At 29.4% G+C, this 26,050-nt stretch overlaps 1 protein-coding gene across 1 annotated transcript in view; it reads right to left on the bottom strand.

Annotated features, from left to right (window-relative positions):
• Window positions 1-2,483: 2,483 nt before the first annotated feature.
• Window positions 2,484-26,050, bottom strand: part of LOC103574691 (acetylcholine receptor subunit alpha-type acr-16) — a 122,164-nt gene continuing 98,597 nt past the window's right edge. Inside the window, exons 9-14 of the mRNA XM_014442995.1 lie at window positions 16,854-16,940; window positions 5,103-5,212; window positions 4,603-4,817; window positions 3,520-3,723; window positions 3,018-3,162; window positions 2,484-2,874 (exon numbers count right to left, since the gene is read on the bottom strand). Coding sequence (XP_014298481.1) covers window positions 3,078-3,162; window positions 3,520-3,723; window positions 4,603-4,817; window positions 5,103-5,212; window positions 16,854-16,940 — 701 coding nt within the window. The 3' untranslated portion in view covers window positions 2,484-2,874; window positions 3,018-3,077. The remainder of the gene's footprint in view (window positions 2,875-3,017; window positions 3,163-3,519; window positions 3,724-4,602; window positions 4,818-5,102; window positions 5,213-16,853; window positions 16,941-26,050) is intronic.

Below are 26,050 nucleotides of genomic sequence, written 5' to 3'. Positions count from 1 at the left end.
TTTATGATGCTGAAGTTAGCCGACGTCTAATAATTTTTGAATTTGTTTAAAAACGATAAATTACAAAAAAAAAAAAAAAAAAAAAAAAAAAAAAAAAATGCACATGTAGAAAATTGAAAAAACTACAAGTGCAATTTTTCAAATATTTTTTTTTCTTATAATTTATCGTTTCTAAACAAATTCAAACATTATTACACGGTTAACTTCAGTATCATAAGTTCGCTGATGTCTAACAATTTTTTGGATTTTTTTTAGAAACGATAAATTATAAAAAAAATATTTCCAAAAATTGCACTTGTAGTTTTTTTAATTTTCTATATGTGTATATTTTTAGTTTTTTTTTTTTAATTTATTTGTTCGAAAAAAACAATGCAAAAATTTTTAATTGCCTTCTAACTTCAGGATCATATTTTTTTAGTACAAATTATTCAAAACCTCTATTATTATTATCATTATTATTAATTTTATTACTACTATTATTATTATAAACTATTAAATATTATAATAAAGAATCGAGGTCACCGCGAGCCCGATCAGCACCGAGTCCTGCATACGTCGAGGACATAAAAATTCATATATATATATATATATTTTATACACCGATCACGAAATTACGTAGCAATTATGTGTTACTTTTAAATGTGTACAATATTTATATATATGTACGATTACGATATAAATATATTGGAACACTTTATCGTCAATGAGGTTTTTAATTAATTATTCTAACGTTCCTTAAACGCTTAAAAACTCTGATATTGACAAGAGTTTTCTCGTGTCTCATTAGAGACTTGTATTTAAAAACGATTTTATTAATATATTTTATTTATTTACCTATTTATTTATATCCTAATTTATTTATTAACTAATTCCGTTACTTCAAGCCCAGCGCAAGGTTTTAGGAGTGACAGGAGACAGCATAGCGGGTTTTATATTCTCGACTCATTCTCTAACGACGCTCGTTAAGATTTTTAAAATGCTGGCACGTGTGACGTCTGAGGCTTTTTTTTACCAACTCAAAGAACAATCAGACCGCGCAATTAAATAAAATTGTTAAATATATTTAGTACCGGATTGCAGGCTGTCGTTTATTGACTAGACACTTTAATTATTTAAACTAATTGTTTGTATGCTCGTGACATGTGTCTGGAAACTAGTCTTCGGTCGGTTGCTTTTTTAAAAATCCATTTAACATCTAGCGTTGTCTGACAAGACAGAAAAACAATCAAGGACTTTATATTTAAATGTCTTTATAAAATTAAACCCGAATGTCTAATTTTCCGGTTCTATTTGTTATTTTTTTTTACCCTCTATTTTTTATATTTTGCCTCGAATTTAATCTTTTATAGATGGGACTGGGGACTAAAGCAATTAATATGAGCTGTCCACTAGGAGACAAGCGTTGATAAGCAATATAAATTTTATCCGAAAGTTAACAAAGGATTTTTTAGTGTGTACATCATTCAATGTGATATGCCAGCATGTGAAAGGACTGTAATGAAACTTTTTTTTCACTGCCTGAGAATAGCTCGGAAAAAAAATAGATTGCGTTTGCTCGGGTCTTTGTTTAAAAAATAAAAAAATTTATTTACTGGTCGATAGATTTTTGAGCCTGATTATTAAAGCAAGTAACTAATTCCTCAAACAGTCACACGCACTAGACCGCAGCGGCGATTTCGCTACTGAATATAAATAAAAAAAAAAAAAGAATTCTGAATAAATAAATGAATGGATACGTTAACAATATCTAACTTTGCCAAACACAAACGCTCCTTGTCGCGTGCAAAATCTAAAAATTACGCGCTACGCGTTTTTTAAATTTTTTACTTTATTCTGCCGGCAAATTTATATATATTTACACGCGGTAAATAATCACTGTTAAAGCGTAACGCTTTTAGATATAGATGTGGATATACATATTAGTTAAGTACATATATGACTATTATATTAAAATATATATAAATATATATAAGTGTATGTTGTTATGGCTGCGCACCGGGTTTCCTTAGCACACCCTATTTATTATATATATTTATAAATATTTATTTATATAATTTATATATATTTTTCAGCTGGTGAGGTTGTGGTTAATTGCCGAAGATGTATCGGTAAATCTTCATAGCGTGGATAAAAAGTAAACGCGGTATTTTTTTTATTTTTTTTTTGTTCGTATCGCTTTTTATCGCCAGCGAGTTTATTTAAACGTGAGCGAATCGATTGGCAGTTTTTTGTTGTTATTATTTATTTTGCCGATTAATAATCGAGGCTTGTCTTGTCTTTGTTTTTAAGTTTTGAGATTCGCGTGTGTGGCGACAAAAAGGATTTCAGAGATATTTTTTTTTTTGAGCATTTTCTCGCAAATAAATTTATTTTTATCTGCGAGTTTTAAAAATCCAACGTAATTTAAATTGTCGGAGAGCGAAAAAATCTCCAGTACTTTTCACTTATTTATGTAATTAAATTTTTTTTTTTGTTGCTGACGATGATGATTTTCTTTTGACAAACTCGTCGGAGAATAGCGTCGAGAAGATAATGTGTAGAGTTGGAAGTTATCGAAAGTACTTGGAGAATTTTTTTTGTTGAAAGGTCTTTGAAGAATTTTCCTGCAGGTTCACATGGACGAATAGTAGCCAAGTCTTTTTTTGGTCTTGTAATAAATTTATTCCTTTCACGTCGTTTACTTATAAATTAAATTCGTGTTATCGAGTCAACAGTTTTGCAAACTACCAATGAGAAAAGTGAGCAAACACTCTTACTCTTCGGGTTTGTTCGCAAGCTGTAGACGAACTTTTGCGTAGTAAACTTGTCCACTACGTGACCGACTGTTTCCAGTGAGACTATTCTTAGTGACTTGGCTGATTCGTTCTTCCATGACTGGAAAAAAAATTTTAATTATCATCTTACTTTACACTATTTCACATTAGAGGTAAAAAACCCCACGGCCAATGGGGAAATCAATTTTATAAGAGGCATTTAAATAAAATGATTGTTTTTATGGTAATTGTGATTAAAAATACCTAGAATCAGGAGGAGCCTTCTTCGGAAAGGTTTTTTGGCTGCTGGGCCTGGGCAGTTTACTACTGGACGATTATATGTGGCGCTGATAAAAGAACTGCTATCGTTGCAATCACCGTGAATAGTGAAAATACAATCAGGCACAGCCTTAAAAAATTTAAAAACAATTATTTTTATTAATTTTCTTCCTGAGTTATTTTTAGAATTTTTTCTGATGGTTTTAAATATTAAGACACAATCAAAAGGTAGTGAGTAGGGATGGGAGCGGGAGAGGTGTTAAGAAAAAATTTATTTGGGTAAAATGGGCCATCGGATAGAAATAAAAGAAATTTTTACTTTGACTTCGAGTGAAAATTTTAATTGAATTATAAGAAAAAAATTTAAATGACCCATTTTGCCCTAATGTTTTTGTCAAAGGATTGTAGAGGGATTTTTTGCATCATCCAGAAACCTAAAATGGTTGAGAATTTTTTAGTAATAAAATAAAAAGTGAATTTTATCAACCTGTCAACAGCCATGGCAGCAAACTTCCAATCGCTGATGACCTCAGCCTCCCAGTCGGCTTTTTTCATACGTTTAGTAATAAACTGTAGCTCACTAAGTATATTCTTGAGCTCGCTGTAATGGCAAGAAGTCCCATTGTAGGGCATTCCGATAGTGGTTTCCTCGACGGTGGTCGGTCTGCGAGGCGTGTCGTGACCCGAGGTGCTAAAATCAATTATTCGTATCAATCCATGTACTCTCTGGTATTCCATCGGGACACGGGTTGTAAAATTCCCCGTCGATATTTTCTCTCTACTCTACTGTGACACCCAATATCGATCAGTAAACGCGCTCCACTGGTTCATCCGCGAACCTCCACTGCTACTTGCACTTTTACATTCCCACAGTACAACTATCTCTGTTATTACCCCACGTTCTAGTCGACGACTCGGATAAAACGTTTCTGATATTGAACCAACGTGGAAACAAAATTCTTCATTTTTTACTAAAATTTTATATCTAATAAATTTATGCATTACTTGACATATAATATTTATTTAATTGTATACTCTACAAGGATAAAAATGGGATTAGAGTCAATAATTATAAATCTACATGGTTACAAATTTTTTAATTACTTTGATTTATGCAAAGTTCAAAAATGAAAATTATTTAAATGTAAAGATAAAAGTTCAACTTTAAAAATCTACAGAAACTTGAATAGATCCAATTAAATTTAGCAAGATGTTACCTATGACTAAGTTATTTTTTCTATCATAGGTAATCTTTTACCGAGGGAAAGACAGAACCACTTGATTTTTTTACCATTTTTAGTTTTTCTCATTTCTTCCATGCATTTAATTTACTTTTATCATGAGATCTCTATCCGGCATCATGAAACTCAATAACCTCAGATCGCAATGTCATTGGTAGAAAAATTTTCAAATATATTTTTCGGATAAAGAAATCACAGGTAAAATTTCTAAACAGTTTAACTCCAAAGATACATTTAATAAAAAAATTAAAATATTTTTTTCTATAAATAATAAATACATAAATATATATATATACAGATATAGATTAGTAGAAAAATAAATAAATTACCGAGCGTAAGTTGAACTGACACTAGACACCGTGGGCTTCAATCGATAATCGTCGTTCATATCAAGAACGTTTGCAATGAGGCTCTTGCTACTTTTATTTTTCCGCTCCATTTCCCGCATCTTGCGGTTGTTTGTTATGGTTTTCCATGTGATGTTTCTTCCAGGTCTGCTCATACCCAGCATCCATGGAAGCCATTCAAGCAGGACTACTTTGACCTACAATTAATACAACTTGTGTGAGACATGTATCATTACCATCGCTATCAGTCTAAGCCAATAGCGGGGACGAGAGCGACCCGAGCAGCCCCACAGCTGTAAGACAAAGGATCAAACAGAGACCGAGGGTCCTCTGGAGGAAATGGTCAACACAAAGACACCGTCTGAGCTAGTTAGCCTTATATTAGCCATCAGCGACAGCGCAAACGTGACTACTGCACACGTGAGTTTCAATCTGTCAGTCTACTCGTTAACGTTAATTATTATCAATCGTTATTAAATTACCCATGGCTGCATCTCGTGATTATCCGCCGTCCTGTGATGATAGTTGAGCACCAGGACTGTTAGGACCACACTGCTCGCCACCATGAACATTATGCAGTTGAAGTACGTTCCTAATTAATGAGGATTTTTTTTTTTCAAAGAAAAATTCCCCAAAAAAAATAAACAGTGATTAGTTCGTGTTTTTTATTTTTTGTTTTATCTACATTATTATTTTACTTTTAATTGAGAATTTTATTTTTTACTGCTGTCAGTTTCACACTAAATATTCTCAATGAAAAGCTGGATGATAAATAAATAAATATATTTATAATTGATGCAAAATAAAAAGTTAATGATTTTTAATCGTCGATATTTTTATCGAGTATTAAATTCACTCGTTCATTCATTCTGTTAAAAAATATTATAAATAACTCGGGTAAAACGATTAAATTAAAATACAAATGAATTAATAATAATAGTGAAAAAAAAAAAATTTGTTAAAAATAGATCAAGATAAGTGAAGAAGAAAATAAGAGACGAAAAGTTATAAGCGTACTTACTCAAATGCGCAATGCCGTTATACTCATACATTCAGCAGTTCATTCATTTTATTATTTAAATAATAATAATATTGATTATTATTATTATTGCCATACATAGTAAGTATTTAATTAATTAGTTTATTAAAAGATTACTGGCAAATACGTATCGTGGAAAAAAGATCAACATCCAGTGCAAGACATCCAGAGTAAAAACATGCAACATTTTAATAAATATTTATATAAAATATTTATTTAGTACGATTTAAAAAGTTTGTTAACACACATAGCACAAATACTTATCAACACATGTCCTACTTTTTTTTATACTTATCATGGTGAAGTATGGATGCAAGGTGCCTTGCAGTTTGCCGCTAAGTCAAAGCATCGTAGATATATTTTTAAAATTTAATTTTTAAATTATTGTTTATAATTGTTGTTTATTTTTAGAATAATTTTTAATAAATGACCTAACAATTTTATTGTAGTCGGTGAGTATGAGAGTGGTTTATCAGGTCGAAAAGCCAGTTTCAAGTGGTACTTTAGGGTTTGAACAAGGCCATGAAATATGAGATTTACGGAGACATGATGAGACTACTTGAAATTTAATAACACTTGTAATTCTTTTTTCCCAGTTATTCTTTTTACTGCTTATTACTTTTTTTTTTTATTTAACCATTATTAAATTTAAGTTTTAAAATATATTTTCATTTAATGCATAAAATATAGGGTAGAGGTAGCATTTTTGGGTACTTTAGGGCCAGTTTTGGACACTTGAGAAAATTGAATAAAATAATTAGTGAGACAGTGACATAATTAATTTTAAAAATGGGTATAAAGATACTTTTACTACACTATCAGAGTGTAATTATATTTTATACTTTTACATTAACTAAAACAAAGTATCAAATGTCTAAAAATGGAGCAGTGGCCAAAAATGGTACTTCTACCCTATATTTTTTGTATTGTGAAAATATATAAAATACTCTATTCAATAAATGCCCGAAAAATTTACCGCTGATGCATAAACAGTTTCATAAAATTTTATTTTTTAGCCTAAACGATTCTGATTGGTCGCAATGATGCTTATAAATATTTTGAATCACAAGATCTTTAAATTCCTAACCTACGGATAAAGTGTCTTATCAACAAGCCCAAGTTCATTTGCTGAATGAAGTTACCTTCACATTGCGCATGTGCAGGGCAATTAATCTTGCGCAGTAACGGTGTTCTTTAATTACGCGCATTTTTTAAAACTGGAGGGCATAATGTCGCCCCACACTTGAGTGCAATACAAATTTTCTCACGATGCAAATAATAGATTTCTATGAGTTAAAATGGATTATAAATGTAAGTATCATTAATGTTTTATATTGGTAGCAAGGAGAAAGTTAACTTGACCATTAACGAATAGGTAATTTGTAAAAGTGTATTTATTGTGTGTATTACCACGGAAAAGAACGACCAAATGTGAGGTAATGAACAGGAGAACTGCGAGTAATAAAGTGAATTAGTGACGCTGACGGGCGGGGAATTGACCACAGGACTCGTAACTATTGCTCAATTGGGAATGTCAAGTTCGATTCCCTTCTGCATTTACTACGTTAAGCTTACAAAATCACATTTTCACAATTGACAGTCTCGACCGCTTTGTACGTATGGAAAAAATTTTTAGTAAAAAATTACCCTGCGATTTAGAACAATACTAGAGCATTTGTTTGAAAAATATAATAAAAAATGAACACTATTGGACTTTTAGTTTTTTGTTGGGAAAAAATACATTCGACTCTGCCAGAAACAAAAGAATAATAGATTATCATGTCTCCGGCTTGTTTGAATTTACGATTAGAAAAATCAATTTTTTTTCAAGTAAAATGGAAAAAAAGTAAAAAAAATGAAATATCAGAAAAATTTAAAGTTCAATGAAAATCATGTAAATTTAAGTTGCAAATATAATTTTCGAGTAGAAATTTCAAGAAAAAAAATATTTGAAAAGTCGAACCTTCGTAAAAATTCTGTACTAATTTCGTCTAATTAATTAAAACAAAAATTAAGTTATCAAATTTATAAAACAATTTATTTTAAATGTGAATATATTTATCATAAAATGCACTAGATTATATTTTATATTGAAATCTTGGATCCTAAAACCCGGATGAAAATGTTTTGCCTTGACCCACCGAGGATTTTATTTGAAATGCACATAAACCTTTTTCGGTGCACATGCGATATATATTTAAAATCCAATTTATTTTAAAAGCGCAATACACTATTCGTAAAGTATGAAAAATGATTTTTACTTCTGTAATAAGTAAATAAAATATGAAATTTATCCTCAAGGTAGCGCAATTAATTTTTCAAAAAATACATAATGATTTTCATTTCATTTTAGCAGATCGATATTGCCTGGAGAGCTGGAGAGCTCAAGTGGAATCTCGAAACGAGTTGGGACAATACAATGAGGAACGAGTCTATGGAAAAGTTAGACTGCTGGTGAGTGTAAGAGATGAAGTGGTATAAGGGTGCATCTATTCTCCATCTAGCGAGGATTTATTTTTCACAGGAATGACTGAGGTAGAGTTGCAACGATAGAGATAGACGATAAACGGTTACGTTGCTTGATGTATAAAACCCTCAAGCGGATGAAGATAACGTTAAGTTTCGCCAAATGAGGAAGACGTGATGTGAGATGAGTTGGTTGAGGTATGACGGGGGATTAAACTCAACTCACGATACACTTTTTTTCCAGATAATTGTCTCAGTCTCTGTTTTTTATTTGCTGGGGCCGGAACTTGATTTTCAATTGTCTTTGGTATTCATGGCGGGAAATTGAATACCAAATTTAAAATATAACAAGCAATTTTGTTGTCAGTTTGCCAAGAAAAAAACAGCGCAGAAAGTTTAATAAATGTTTGAATGAAAATTTCCGTCAAAAGCTGGATATATATAAATTAATCTAAGTTTAAGAGCGGATCCTGCGAGGGCACGTTGTTAAATAAAGTTTATCAACGCGACAGTTAGACAACACAACGTTCTAGTCCCGGTGGGTTCCCACAACTGACAAAGTATTTAATCCGGAACAAGAACTACGATAGAAGTAAGTGTGTACCCAGGATATGCACGTTTGCTCTCGTGAGACTTTAGAGCTAGACGTGTCATTACGTCTAACAAATGAATGAATAAGTAAATAATCATAGCTATACCATACGAAATCTAAGTTTCGCTTCCGGGAATCAGTTTTCAGGAATGTCAGAAAATGGCGCGAAAAGATTACAGAATGTTTATAAAAAATCTTTAGATTACGTAAATCTATTTTATGAAATGTTATAAAATTTTTCTATACGAGTCAATAGTAATAATAATAATTTTCAGAAACATTCGAAAAATTCTACGACCTACTGAAATGCTCCAGAAAATTTAAAAACTTTTTCAAACAATCCGGTAATTTTTCAACCTCTGGAACTTGGAATATTTATTAAAAAAAAAATTAAAAAATAAGTACTACTATACGGTGAGTTATAATACTAGTAATAATAATAATAGTCGAACTATTATAATAATAATTTTAATTTTTGCTTATGCTCAGCGAAAATTTTTTTATAAAAATATTTAATTACTTAAATGAGACGCAAAAGTTTTTTTTTAATTACCATTTTTTTTTTTCTGTAACAATTGTGTTTTTCAGATGCGGAATAGATTATCAACTGATTTAAAAATAAATTAGTGAAATTACTTGAAATTCTTTTTTTTGTTTTCATTAAGGAGTTATTGTTATTGCGGGGTAGATTTTTATTTTTAAACGAATGACAATCGAATATATTTAACTACAAAAAGTTAAGAGATAAAAAAAAGGGTTTCTATTCTCCAGAGGTAAATATTTCGAGATCAATACCGGTGAGAGTTTGAACGGAGCATTAATTCTTGGCATTGGCAGGAAGAAGAGTTTGTTGAAATAGCAGATATATATTCGAGTATGTATATATTTATTGAGAACAACGAAGATTAACGAGTCTGGCTCACCGCCAGTTCCCATGAACGAGCTAACCCTTTATTTTTTGCCTTATTTTATCTCTCCTTAATACTCTTCAAAGCACAACGTAATTAATATATCTTATGATCCCTCAACTGAACGCTCAATTCAACTCTTTTCGTCTTATTCCGGTCACGTATGAAAAACTCGGTATACTATCGACGTGATATCTCGTTAAAATAATGATAAATCTTAGCGATGCTTCCGCCAATTAACACCCAGAGCCATTACTCCTCGGCGCGAATTCCCGAAATTGCAGCCATTCTTTTTCCAGTCGAGCGAAAAAATTTTTTGCTCTACCACTGACACGCTATTAATTTTTTTCTGTAAAAAATTATCAGTAATTTATTTTTTAAAAATAAAATACTACAGATTTGATGTATGTTCCCAGTAAATTCATAAGCTCACAAACTATTTGCTAGAAAATTTACGTGCTCGATATATATTTTTATGTCTCGTTATTTTTTTTATCTCCAGTAATTTTAATTAAAAGATTAATTATAATTATGAATAAAAATAAAAACTCTTTATTCGAGGTGTCAATTCGTAAAAAATTTTAAAAAACCCAGCAGTTAAGCAATTATGAATTTTATTTCGTCAAGTGTTAAGTGAAAAAAAATTATAACGAGGAGTTCATTGACAGTTTGTTAAAAACGTTAGCGGAATAAAAATTTTTCTAAAGACGGACAAAAAGTAAATTAAAATTTAAAAAAATAAAAATGAATTTGTTGACGTTTAATTGACGTAAGATTTAAGATTTTCGTATGAAAGCATCGTCGTTGCCTAATTATGTTTAAAATTTATTCATAGAAGCGGGTTGAGTTGGGGTAGGGTGGGGTGGGTTGGGTCGGGTGTTATCAAGTTGCTGTTACTCGGCAGCGAGTTTACTTGGGTGAATAAAAGTATCCACTCTTTTCTTGTAGTTTGTATAATACTACAGGATAGATGAGTAGTTGTGTGCACATACAGGCGGCATTAGCTTGCAGAAGGTTGTTAGGCAGGGGTAGTAACACCCAGACTCTTATCAGAGCGCTTTTATACAGGGAATATGCCCCATAAATTGCCTCGAACTTGTTCCCTCTGTTTCTACTCTCTTTCTCGAGTGGCTGGCAAGTAAAGGACATTCATTAACATTGCAACGCCTCTTAATTTAAGTCGTCAGAGAGTTACGCTCTTGGTATATATAATAATATATAATATATAATAGTTGGGTTAGACATGCTTGTTCGCGTCTTGCGTATCAACGACCGTCTGCTACTGAAACACTGCCAAGGGAGTTTTTTAAATTTAATCTCTGGAGAACGCTCACCATAAACGATTCCAGCCCTTGCTCTCCCTAATTTTTTTTATTCGTTATCTCAAAACTTTTTAGCTTTTTTATTTTTTATGAAACAAATATTTATGTGCAATTAATAAATTTTGCGTCTCAGTGTATGTGTATTTTTAGTTAATTAATTTATTTATTTATTTATTTATTGTAATTATTTTTTATTCTGATTAATACTCAGGCAAATATTTTAGGTCGGTCGGTACCTTGTTCTGCTGCTGGTGGATGTTTTGTTGGACTGATAAATGCCGGGGATTTTCGGGACAACGGGTACCTGTGCGGGTGTGTTGGTAAGGGTGTGATTAATATACTATATAAATAACGAGAGAGTGGTGGAGAGAAAAAGAGAGAGAGAGAAAGTATGGAGATAGCATTTATTATTTAGTCTATTTTATTTTTTAAGTTGAGACTTTGTCTAACAAATTTTTACTTCCGGTCGCTATGAACACTGATTTGTTCTACTTGATCCGCTAAATTTGTTATCCCAAGTCGTTTATTTAATATTTTATACCGTTAATTTTTTTAAGGGCTCGGTTTTATTTTTGGTGTTTATTGTTTTATTTATTTAATGAGTTTATATTTAATCCATAGACGGACTAAGTTATTTTAAATTTATAATTTTATTAATTAAAATAATAATTCAAAAGTTTTTTTTATGAATTTAACGAACTTGTTAACTTTATTTTACTATTTTTTAACAAGGATCTGAGTTGACTGTATTTAATTACCGCATTAACTCACATGGGAAACTAAGCTCGGGTTAAAATTTTTTTTTATCAAGATATTTCATGGGTTTAAAAAAAAATGTCTGTTAAAATTTATTTAATTTTTTTTTTCACATCTATCGATTTCTGAGGAAAAAATTTCATCGAAAAATAGTTTACATCACTTAAATTTTTTGGTCATAAATAAACTGACTGGTCATGAAAAATTCAATGAAATAAAAATTTATTCTGGAAAATTATTTTATGGAAATTTCGATTATTGTTCATAAATTTTATTTTGTAATTCAAAAAATAAAAACAATCACCGATATTTTTTAATGAATTTTTTCAGTTTGATACTCGAGTGATTTTTTTTTTAATTTTTCGAAGTCATTTTTTATTTTGACCGAAAAAAAAATTTTATGCTGAGTTTCCCAAGCGCGCGAATAATTTGAATTATAAATTTCCATTTGATTTTTTTTTGATAAGCTAGAAAAAAAAAGAATAGTGTCGGTAATTAAATAATAATATAATTGACGATGAGTAAAGATCCTCGGTGACATTTAATAGTGCAATTTAAAGTGGCCGATCGAGAGGGAGATTAATGCCAATCTCGATCAGCCGTGAGTTAGTGAGTATTCAATCATTACTCGATTTCGTCGATCCAATTTAGGTAGGTGTCAGTGTCGATGACTCGCAAATGTTCAATATCTATCTATCTCAACATGTAAATCTGTTCCATCTCCTCATGACGTTCCAACGCTCATTTAACGTTCAAACAATTCTATTTAACTGTTTATACTGTTCACATTTTCCAAAAATTTCCACTCCCACCCAATTGATTACGTAAATTACCAAATTAAATAATTGATACTCGAGATTTTATAGTCAATCTAATTTAATTACCCGCGTAAATACAATTGGCCTCAGAAAAAAGGAAAAAGAAAAATTCACTGTATAATTAATCGCAATTATTTAAATAATTAATTGGACCAATAATTGATTTTTAGTTTTCGAGGCGAATTTCGCTGGTATGTTAATTATCCAATGGGATTAATTCCCAAAATTAGATTACTATCTACGAATATATTTTATTTTAATTAAGCTTACTAGTAACGAAATTTAAATTTAACTGTTTAATTATAAAAATATTAAATAATAAATAAATTAATGACTCTAATGTGATACTGACAGATATAATTTTGGATCGACAAAACCAATTAACCAGCGCAACCACTGAATTTCATTTAAAATATATATTATTTATTTGATACCAATTAATATGCGCATTTTAAACTATAATTTTTAAATAATTGTTTAATGCATAAATTTATTTATCGATTACAAATGTCTTTATTCAATAAAAAAAAGAATCATAAAATAGAGGAGAGAAATAATAACGTAATAATTTTAAATCCATTAATTATTTAATCACTTTTTAAACTTATATTAAATTTTATTTTTAATCTATCGCTAATTTTAATCTTCCAAGCAATTAATTAACACATTCGTACACACGCAAGCTGCTCGTCGGGATTCAGAGGAAAAAAATAATTTAATTTAATGTGAGTTTTATTAAATTATCGAAAAAAAAAAAAAAAAAAAAAATAATAATAGTAATATAATTTAAAAAGGCGAAATCATATTTTTAACTACTGGCTAACGAAATTAGCGAGTTAATTAATGGATTGTTAATGTGAAACTGACTGATTTATGAATCATGTCATATATATGTGTAATATGTCGGTATAACTATGAATGTATGTATATAGTATTTTTTTTTCAAGTGAATTTTAATACGCACATAAAAAGTCAAATTAACAAATAAATGTTAAATATCAAATATTTAATATATATATGTATATGTATATATTGTGTTGATCAGTTGACTTTTGAGCTCAAGATTAATAAAAAAATTTTTTCAGCTCGTAAATAAAAGTAAATTATAATTTTTTTTGCCCGCATAACGAATACCGGAAAATTCATTTTATATATGTAAATATAATTCTACATTCGCCTGATTTATAAAACTGTTTGATTAAATAATACTTCCATTTTTCAATTTAATTTTTCCTATCTCACATCTCTTTATGCATAATTTTGAATTTCTTGTATTTACGACTTGAGAGGCGATTCCGGACCGTGCAACTGACTCAAATATTGACCTAGAATCCATTTTACCCATTTCGAGTACATTACCTCGCTCACTATATATTTTCATATGTTTACTCCTTGTGCACACACGTGATGCATTCCCATAGAGATTTCTCCTCAAGTCAACTTGGAAAAAAAAAAAAAAAAACTTTTGAATAAAAATAAAATCACTACGACTTCGTTAACCCAGAAAAATTCCGCTAGAAAATCTCTATTTGTATTTACACGGTCACTCGAAAATTAGTTTTTTTCATTAAAAATTTAACTGTAAAAGTATAAACTAATTGGCTTCTTCAAATATAGATATATAATTAAATAGGTTATAGAAATGTACATATATATATATAAAAGTTTTATGTCGCCCGATTAGCAACAATAAATATGATCATCACTTTGAACAATTGAATCCCCAGCTTTGTTACTGCGGCTTTAGATATCTCTCGGAAATTTCATCTTCCAATTACTATCTTCATATATATCTATACCTATATATACCCACATATCTATATAAATATATATATAGTTTGTTATTCTGTCCAACAGTCAACAGAATACAACATGTTCTCTATTTACCCTTTATGAAACTCCATTTCTCTTCAGTATTATTTGATAACAAACGATAACGATTGTAAGCTCGTGAGTATGAGTTATAACTATGATGTATACATATATATATATGTATATATATATTGATTTATTTCTCATGTATATATAAGTAAAAGAGAATTGAAGGAGAAAAGTTCCATTAACGACTGTCGTGTTCAATTTAAATTATACCTTTTAATTGCACTTGTGAAAAAAAAAATTCTGCAATAAACAATTAAAAAAAAAGTTAATTAATAAAATAGTATTATTAATAAGAAAGCAATTTAATCTATTTTTATTATCGATTATTTGTAATTATAAATACACTGAGACTTGGAGTATCTTGAGGGGCTTTTCTTGTCCATGACGTCGTTATATATAAATAAATATAAAATATAATTGACATGGAGAGATTATTAATCCGTGTCACTGATAGTTTATTTGTTCTGATAGACAGTCGAGCAGAATGCTATGATAAATAATAAATTAATGAATTAATTAATTAATTCATGGTTGTATCTAAATATCAGAGTTATAATTTCACGTAACAAAATATCACACGTCTAATTATACAAATTTACTTCGTCACTCAGAGTTCCGGTGTAAAAAAAAAAAACACTTCGCATATGAAGTAAAAAGTGATTTTTTTTTCAGCGAAATAATTTCGGAGTGATTTGGATTTTATTTAAATCTGCATTCACTCCAAACCCTCCGGATTTCATCTGCATTCACTCCAAAATTTTTTTTAATGTGTAATATATATTTTTTTCACTGTAAATATAAATGAATTTTTTCACACATGATATTGTCACGCTGTGAAATTTTGACGCATGATATTCTGATAGATAATAATTAGACATAGTGATATTTTCTTACTTGATATTTTTTGTCGTGACACCTTAATTCATATATTTATTAGTTTTTTTTTTTTTTTTAATCTATGAAAGCTTTTATCAAAGCGTCTAAGCTTAAGCGTGTAGTGATTGAGAAAATATAAACAAATTTATTTTTTCTATTAGTTTCAGTGAGAGAACGCAGTAAAGAGTTTAGCTTTTAGTTTTTTTTTTTATAAAATATTTATAGATTTTTTTTTACGAATTAGGCAGCCATTAGATTTGCAGGATTGTCTACTGATAAGACACTAATTTTTTAAATTTATTATTATTGCTTACGGTTTTATCAGTTCGAGATTATTTTACTAATATTTAATTTATTATATTTAAATAAAGTCTTTTGATTTTAATTTCGATGCACAACTATTACTGTCATGCAAATTGATAGATTTAGGCAGAGGATTTGTCGGCAGGAGTGAATAAGCTCAGTGATGACAAAATAAATAAATATCGAAATGTAAAATAAATTTAAATGACGACTTGTGACAAAGAAGTAGCTTACATTAAATAAAAATAATAATATTAATTGAGTAGAGAGAAACGTTGCTTTCTTTTATAATTTTTTTAAGATAATAACTGGATGTAAACTGGGGCAGCTTCCAAACGAGATTTTAGATATGAACGGTTAACCAGAATGCCCACAGCCCGCAGAAATGGAATTTTCGACCACTTTTACATGTGTAATCACTGTGAAGGACAACGTTTCTAACCGTAAGAGCAGAATGTACTCATGGTATAAGTGAAGCTTAAATAGGGGGAGGGGGCAAAATAGGGTACAAGGAAATACTAAATTTCCGGGAACTCAAATATATCTAATAATTTTTTTTTTAATCATTTTCAAAGGGAATAGAAAAAATTTTTATTTTTCGCGGGCAAAATTAAATAAATTTGATTTAAATAAATTTTCTGATATGTAAAAAAAGGAAGAAAAGAATTTTAAAAGTTTTATCATTAAAAAAAATTTATTAATATGTTTCGACTGACACTCGATTTTTGAAAAAGTTTAACAAAAAAAAAATCAAAATGCTCAATTATATTTACAAGTTATTTTGGAATTTTTTAAAAAACAAACTTTTTCAATAAAATTTTGGAAGTAGCCCATTTTGCCCTCCCTTACCCTATTGTTTATATATATATATATATATATATATATATAGACTACTAACATTTTTAAGACAGAATTTACTAGATATTAGATTTAGATTCAGATTAAGATTTAGATGGCAGTATAGATTTCAAGTTCAATATAAAATAAATTTTTAAAAATTATAAAAAATACTTTCTCTCCCTCTCTTTCTTTCTCCTTGAGGACAAGGAAATTATTTTACATCAGTAAAAAAAAAAATTATAAAAATGCTGTAAATAATGGCATTAAATATTAAAGGAAATGACGAATTTTTCATAAGATAATTTTTTATATTTCCTGAACTCTACTTCATAAATCAATTGGTTGATAATAAAAATGGTAATGAATAATGACAATTAAAACAATGAAAAATTCGGCATTGAGTGCTCGAGGGATGGATGGAATGTTAGGTACCTATGAGCGGCACCGCTTCAGAGGATCGCGTCAACACGTGGGCCACCAGCAGCGAAAACACCGTCTGTGACAACAGGATCGTAACACCTGCAACATCACACGGACATACACTCGCTCGCGCTTTTACTTCCGGTACGTTCTCCCGCGGGAATATTGTTGCGCTCCGCAGTAAAAATAAAAAATAAATAAACAAATTTATGATCAACACATTTTTTGACTCAGCCGACACGATGTGCTCATAAAACATATTTTAAAAAAAAACGTCATATACATTTCATATTTACAAGAAAAAAATTTGCACAACAAATTATTTAAAAAAAAAAAAGATGATTCTTGAAAACTGATATCCGATTAAATGTTCGAGTGTCATCTGAGACTATTCGAGCGTGTACTTTCGAGTTCTTGCTCCAAGAGCCTTCACAGTTGAGCGCACTCGAATGACCTAAACATTGAGCTTTTGCTATTCGAGTGTTCACCAGCAATACGTTTAAAGATAACTGACGTTCGAACGTACCGGAAATTATATCATCACCATTATTATTTAATATAAAAAAAAAAAATATATTTTTAATAGCTCGACATCGAGTGTAAAATTTGTTGTAGCAAAAAAAAATTTTAAGAATTACTGTCGTTTTTTAGTTGTTAGGGTAATGGCTGTCTGTAGTATTTTGTCGCTTAGAAATAACGAGCGACTGATTGAACGTAAAAAAGTTAATGGATTAAACTAAACAAATAAAAGCAAAGTGTTGAAAGAAGTGATGATTAGTAAAGCCGCAGCGTTTATATTTACAAGGGCGCAGAAACCCCAGTGTGCTTTGAATTGCTTTTAAATTGAAGTTTATCAGGTCCGACCTACACACTCATCACCGTCCTGTGATGTCAAAACTATTTCACAAACGACATTCCGCAGTTGCAATTGGTCATAATTCCGAATTGAACATCCCGACGTTTCCACCCAATTTCATTTATCAAAGTCATAAACATTTTTTTTTTTCGGCCACTTTTTTTCTTTACTACCATCTCCATCATTTACACTTTTATTTTTGATTTTCCAATGCCCAGTGTACACTGCGAGATCGATTTTTCCGTGGGTGTAATATAACTGGCAATTCACCCGGTTCTACAGAAAAAAAAAAAAAAAATAAAAAAAAACACTTTTTTTGTTAATAAATAGTAAACAAAAAATTTATAAATATTACAGCCATTATTAATATTAATTTTTATTTTCTCTCTGGTATTTAAATCCAAAGAAAAAAGTACTAAGCCATTTTATGGATACGGATGCTGCAAAAGTATTTATTTTTTTTTCTCGAGCATACGGCTTTGTAAAATGCATTTAATTCATCTCTCGTAATTTTCCTCGCGAGAATAAAGCTTAAATTCTCCATATATATGTAATAAACGTGTTGTATATATGCATGTAAATGTTTATGTAGATGTAGATGTAGATGTAGATGTCAAGGTAGAAATAGAGCGATGCAAAACAGTGTATTATGCATATGCGGGGCTCAAGATCACGCAGGAGACAAGATTCGAATAATTGCCTGCCTTGTAAAATCATATACTCATGTACTCATATAATTATATATAAATTATGTTATATTAGATCCTAGATTTTGTCCTATCTGATTTATATATCATTTCGACACCTTCAACTCTGTTGACATAAAAATTTTAATTATTTTAGTTTCATTCTCACCTTTAACTTTTCCTTTAAAAAACAAATTTCTTTATTATTTTTTTTTTTTTTTTTAATTTTGTATTATGGATTATTTAGTATTCGTGCACAAACCTTGATGTCCTTATGGTTCATTTTATTTTAGAGGGAGGGCTGGTCAAAATGGACACGTAAAAAAAAATGAATTTCAATTCTCACCAAAATAGAGCAGCCTCAGAAAATTTTTTTTTCCATTGATTTTTAAATTTAATGAGTATTTATATATTTTACTAATAAATATGACTTGCAATTTAATTGATTTAAAAAAGGCGGGAAAAAATAAATTTAAAAAAAATTTTTAATTAGTCAGGTAAATTACTAGTAAATTAAGAATTTAAAAAAAAGTATAATGGATATTCCATTTTGCCCTGGCCACCCCAAGAAACATATAAATATTTTTTTTTTAATTTTAACAAATAGACGAACAATTAATAGACACTAATCATTCCAACATCAAGATCCAGCTTAAGTGACACGAGTTAAATGCAGAAGGCAGTGTCACAGGCAATGCCATATATTTTAAATTTCATAATTAATTTTTTTTTTTTTTATTTTGCAGGCACTTTTTAAAACACATGTTAGTAGTAAGTAAATTGGTTTGTTGTAAATTTAAATATTTAAATATGTGGACATGTATGTGAATAGTAAAAAGTTATTTATATATATATAAAAGTATAAAGTGAACAGCCGATCGATTTACGATGACAGATAAAAGCGTGATGTTCAGCATTGCTTAAGCAGTAAAGTATATGTATGCACAGTAATATGTTATATATATATATATATATATATATATATATATATATATATAATATATGTGGTAATAAATCATGGTGGTGACAATGAAAAGCTGCGGAAGCCAGAGGAATGTCATAAGGAAAGCTCAGATAAGGAACAAACATGCTAAGTATATATATATAAGTTATAAATGTATGTTTAGAGTTTAGATTAATATATTAATGGTATTTATAAAACTTATTTAAAGTTATGAATTTGTCATTTTATCGAGGAAAAAAAAAAAATGAAATAGTTGAGGAATAAATTTTAATCTCGAACTGAACCGACTTTACTTTGAAATCGAAAAAATTTCTATTACATCTTAAGTCTATAAGAAGCGAGTTAAGGAGGGTACACCTCGACAAACTTTCAGATCATTAACGATCTGTACCCGACTATATAACTTTTAGTTAAAAATAAATAATAAAAAAATGAATGAAAGTTGAAATTACCTAAGGCGGCCGCCTTCGCTAATAATATTCTATAGACTTTTTATTTTTCATTTTTGACGAGAATTGCTATTATCGGCTGACGAAAATGGGCTAAGTATGATGATGGGGTCATGTGTCAATTAGTATTCTCGTCAACAAGCTTATTATGACACTTAAATTTTATCATCATCATTATCGTCATCATCAGTCATTTACAAAATTACCTTTTGCTTTTTAAATAAATTCAATCTCTGCGCGACTGCAGGTTAATTTTTATATTTTTGTTTATTCATTTCATTTTACAATTCAAATTAATTGTAGCAATCTGCGGTATAATTGTTCGAAAGACATTAATTACCGCGGGATTTTGTTTATTGTCGGCATTTAATTTCTAATTAAGTTCGCTATAAAACGCACGCTCTTATTAAATAATTAACTTATTTATTATTTAAAAAAAAAACTAATTAAAATAAAAACGAGGGAATTTTTAAATAATTTACTGATATTTTTCTCAAAATATTTATTTACTTACCGTACTACTAATTCAAATAGCCGACTTGGTAGGAGAGAACCGGGCAAAATGTTTAAAAAATTTTTAATTTTACATTTATACATTTTTTTTATTTTCAAAATTTCGTTAAGAATTTTTTTACGCAAAATTTGCAATTTAAAAAAAAAATTTTAAGTTTAAACAGATTAATTTACATGGAAGTTTAATAATAAATATGATTTCTAAAAGAATTTAAATTTAAAGCGGCAAAAAAAAAAATTTGAAAAAAAATTCGGATGTCAATTTGCTCGAAATAATAAATAACGACTTGAAATCATTTAGAGATAAAAAGAAAAAATTTTGTTGAGTAGCCCATTTAACCCGAATCTCCCCTAAGTAAATAAAATAATTAAAAATTCTCCATCGAGGAGAGAAAATAAAAGCTAATAAAAAAAAAAAAAAAAAAATACCCGTAGCGTATTTATCAAAGTTCCTCACAACTAGCTTAATGTAATAACTTAACCCCACAGAACAGCACATAGCCATTGAGTAAATTCCTTACCGGATATTATTCATATCACACTCATCGATATATCGATCCTATTAATATGAAATTAGTTTTCTCACGTACAGCGCAGATACATATACAGACTATAGATGGCCGATGATCGTGTCTCGGTAGAATGTTTTTATTTTTAACTCTCCCGTCTCCCATTCGTTGCCACCCTTCCAACTAGAACTCTGAAATTTCATTCCCCGCCCGACGAATAAATTTACGGATCGCGAAATTGAATTTCACCCGGGATAAGGATCGACAATATTTTCCGTTGTAACCTCTACTGGCTTTAGACGTACAGAGATCGCTTGCTCTCGACCCGGCACTTTTCCCGCCCCCATGACCCTTTCACCCTTCGCTTCTTCTCAATGTCCTCCGCTCGTCTACGTCTATCTAATTTTTACGAGCCTTTTTTTCGACCTCCAATTAAATTTTCTCCTTTAAGTAAACAAAAGAATATTATTATCACTATTATAAATTTTAATGATACTACCCCTGTTATTTTTTACTTTTGATACCCGTTTTAAAATTTTTTTTCATTTTATAAACACCTGAGCTGTTGAAAATATTATTCCTGTAAACATCCCCTTTAGTACGCATTTGCATACTATACTTTCATATTACCATTTTACATTTTTTTTTTTTCGTCGTTTACATTTCTTAATACTCTATTTTATTCATAAAAATAAAGTGAAAAAAAATCATCGGTTTTTTTTTTTTTAAACAGATCAATTTTATTAATTTTTAAAAATAAAATAATTAGTTATTTAAATTTAAAAATTTAATTTAATTATTTAAATCCATGCAATCGGATACAGTTCGATTTTTATAAATAATTTATTTATAAATTTAATGTATATCATATGTGTGCGTGCATGTAAGTGTAGACAAAGCAAACAAATCAGTATCATAAAAGTCAAGTGTAATTAATTATTAGTAATAATAATAATTAATTAATCAAATAAACAATTTATAGAGATCATAGCATGTAATTGTCTTGACAGAATATAACGTACATATTTATTGTATTCTGAGAATATATCAGAGCATGAGAGCGCAAAAGCGATAGCGAAGCATTAGCTGATAAAAAATTCATTAAACCAATTTGAATATTATTTTTATAAAACAAGCGGAAGATAGTGAAAGAAGCGTCCGAATAAATTTTAAATTAATGACAGAAAAAAAGTATAATGTAAGTGAATAAAAAATCGCGAAAAGTAACGGCAATGACCTGGCGCTATTTTCGAATTACTCTTTTCAAAGTCTTTATCTTTTGAGTTTTTTAGAATTTCAAATGGAAACAATGCCGCGGCATTGATTACTCTGCAGAATCCTATCGAACTTTGATTCCAATTCCGACTGTGAGTAGTTTCTGCAAATAATTACTGCGGAACATGTCATATGTGTGCATCACAACATGTTGGGAGTATCTCAAACACAATTTATCGACCATGTATCAATCTCGGCTCGGCTTTTATTCATTCCCTTTTTCACTTTTGTTTCAGCTGTACATCCATTTTATTTATATTCATTTTTTTACGATCGTAAATCGGTAATCTGTTACTTTATAACCAATATATATACAACAATATTCCATTTTTTATATCTATGAATTTTATTTCCATGCAAATTGAATATATATATATATATTTTTAATTTTTTAAATCATGAATTCGAATTTTCAATTATTTTTCATAGGAAATAAAATATTTTTTTAATGAAAAATTTAAAAATTCTTTGATTTTTTCAGGGATGAAAAATTTTAACGGAGCAATGATTGATCATTATTTCAGCGGATAAGGCGGTGAAAAAATATAAATGGTATTGAACTTGGGTAAAAATATCTTGTCGGAGTGTGAAAAGCACATTTAAAAATTATCTCTCTCGAAGAAACCTACGGCAGTTATTTTATATATAATTTTTTTTATTTAGAGACTGTTCGCTTACTTGCTCTCGTTTTCACATCTGGCAGTTGCTCCCTCAGCGATTTTAAATCTCTTCGCAATCGAAGCGAACGACCGACTCGACGTGCACAAATTGAAACAAAGGAGATAAAAAAGAACAGTACAATAAGAAAAAAAAAAATAAAGAAATGGTAATAAATAAAAGGAAATAAAAAAAATGGCAGAGACAAAGAAAAGAACACGAGCTGAAGAAATGAGAGAAGAAAAATAAAGGCAACAGTGGCACTGGTATTACATTCACTTTACGGGTGTTTTGTTCCTTGAAAAAGTAATAGAAAAGAAATGTTCATATATATAGATATATGCTTAGATTCATAGTGCGAAGCATCTACTAGTGTAGTGGGTGTAAAATGGAGGTGAAAACAATTTTCTCCAGTGGATAAATGATAGGCTGTGTAAAGATAGAAGACTAGAAATAAAAAAAGTCCAACAAAGAAGGAATAAAAGAAAAAACAGCTAAGAAGACAACAAGAAGAATCGTGTAGAGCACAACTGGAGCACTCGTAAGCATATTTTATTTACGAATAAAAGCACTAAAAGACTCGAATGATTTTCGGTATACAGGATAGGAAACTACCAATACGTGACTGGTGTTTATGTTGGGTTCGAGTGCAGTAAAGTCTCGAGGCAAAAACCAGGACTCGAGCTTGCTGTTTACTTTTTAAGTAAACCAATACCTTTTTTTACTAAATTTTGCACAGGGTTTTCCCGCTCAGACGTTGATTTTTTTATGCGAATGACCGGAACCTTGGAGGCGCTTTCCTTGCAGACTTTCTCGTGCGCGGAAATCTACTGGGTCTAATTTCGGTAATTTAAATACAACAAAATAATCCGAGGGCGATATTCCTTTCGTCTGCGGGTTAGCATTTTTATTTATGCTTTAATATTCAGGTCCGTCTGGCCGTTTGTAGTTCAAAGCGGTTTATTTGCATGTGTTCCATTTCGTCTTGTAGCTTTATATACTTTTTGTTGTTGTTTTTTTTTTTTAATTTTTTTTTCGGTGGCCACTAAACTTTCGGGCCTCTGTGCAGCGTACATGGGTAATTTGTTTGAAAGTCATTCAAGCGCGAATGAATTATCTAGGTCATATTTGTTGCGTCCTCTCTGCCAGTTTTTTATATTAAAAAATGCTAAATAATTTGGGCGGATCACAAAATTTAAATATTTTCATTTTTTTTTTTTTTTTAAATTTTTGTTTACTCAAGAGATTTACATCACACATATAATACATATATATGCTTTTTTTACCATGGTCGATAAATTTTTTATTTTTTATTTTTTTCACGTCCGCTATCAATTATTTTTTTATAAATTCTCTCAAAGAAATTTTATGACATTATTATTTTTTATTAATATCCCGATATCAAAATTATATAATGATTATATTTTTTTATTTACGCTATAAATTTCTAGTTTACACACATCAGATAATTGCCGTTTCTGAAACAAAAGCGCTGAAATAAACCAAATAGGAGATGCAATAAACTGCAGACGTTACTCAAAAATTAATGAGAATTAAAACAACAAAATAATAATAATAATAATAATATTAATAATAATAATAATAATAATAATAATAATAATAATAATAATAATAATAATAATAATAATAATAATAATAGAATAAAGTAATCAAAGGATAGTATAGAGTGAAAAGGAAATAAATAAAGAGTTTTTGTGAATAAATGAAGTGTAATGAAAAAGAGGAGGTAATTTAGTTGTTAAACGTAACATTCATTCTCATTTTTCTTTAGCTTCTAAACTTTTTAGCTTTTACTTTTTTCTAACCGGGGATTTATGAAAAAAAAATATGACTGATTGGTTAAAGTGATTTGGGTTGGAATTAAAGATAAAAAACAAATTTTTTTTTAAATAACTTGAAATCATTCATGCAAAATTATTGTTCATTAGCTCGAGGATGACGAGAGTTTCAGTTACGACCGATCGACCGTATTTCCCCACAATTCAATGCTCGTAAATTTAATGCATAAGTGGATAATAACCGCACAACTATTGATGGACCGATACAAGTTCTGTAGTGTCCTTTATTATCCTTGATGGGTCTATTTTCAAAAATAATATATTTAGTTTTGCATATTTGAAATCATGATGATGGTGGCCATGCGAAATTTATTTCCGCTTCCTGCCACCCGTTAATGGCGAGTGATTTTTTTTACTGTCCTCGTTTTATTTATCTACTTTTCTAGCGGGTGTAAAAGCGTTTCGCAGAGAATAGCCGAAATTACGATCGATTGGTCACAAACTTTTTTAAAATTTAATGCTTTGTTTTTCGTTTTTTATTTATCATTAGTTTTAAAACGTCGTGACAGAGACGGGCATCAATTTTTTTGTAAAAGATTAAATAAGGAACAACTTTTAATTTTTTTTAAACTAACACTTGAGAGGTAATTAACGAAAAAATAAGCACGCAAATAAAAATTTAATTAATTGCTATTTTATGTTAATGAGTAAAGTTTACTTAACAACTAATTTATATTCAATTTTAAGTTCCATTAATGGAGAAAAAAATTGTCGTTTTTTTTTTATTATGAATTTTTTATTGAATTTTTTTGTTAATTTTATTAAGAAATTTTTTTTTAAAAAAATTTGAAAAATCATTGAAGTGAATTTTTAAACCAACATTTAAAAATTTAACCGAAAATAATTTTTTCGAGTCTTAAAAAAATTTAATTGACTAAAAGTACTGTTCCGTAGTCTCTATAAATGTAAAGATTATTTGAAGCGATAGCAGTAATGTAAAAGGTTAAAGATTAACACCAAGATAGTAATCAATTTGCTTGACTTCTAATTGAAGATGTAATTCCATTTAATTTTATCATTTTATCTAGCTTTCAGTTTAATTTATTTCCTCGGTTTCAAAAACGGATAGAAAATTATTTTACTCGACTCGCTGTAATTTATTACGCATGTAAATAAAAATTCAAACGGTTGTTTGAGTACCGGGTTGACGTTATCTAAATAAAAAAAAAAAAATTCAAGTACTAAAGTGAATACCGGCGCTTGAAATAGAAAAATATATTAGTGCTTTGGGCACCGCGAAAACTGCAATAATTCAAATAAGGTGACAGCGGGCGAAAAAGTTGGCCGGATGGGTGGTAACAAACTATTCAGAGATATGACAAACATATAGAGAGAAAACTGCGGGACGCGTGAGTTACAAAGTGAAAAGTGGAACAAAAATTACCAAATAAATACAGACATTAATTTTTCCGCGACACAATTTTTTTTTAAGAAACTCAAC

The sequence above is a fragment of the Microplitis demolitor genome, chromosome 7 (genome assembly GCF_026212275.2).
Source record: "Microplitis demolitor isolate Queensland-Clemson2020A chromosome 7, iyMicDemo2.1a, whole genome shotgun sequence".
NCBI lineage: Eukaryota > Metazoa > Arthropoda > Insecta > Hymenoptera > Braconidae > Microplitis > Microplitis demolitor.
The sequence above is the reverse complement of the archived record's forward strand: the minus strand, read 5'-3'. Positions and strand labels throughout refer to the sequence as shown.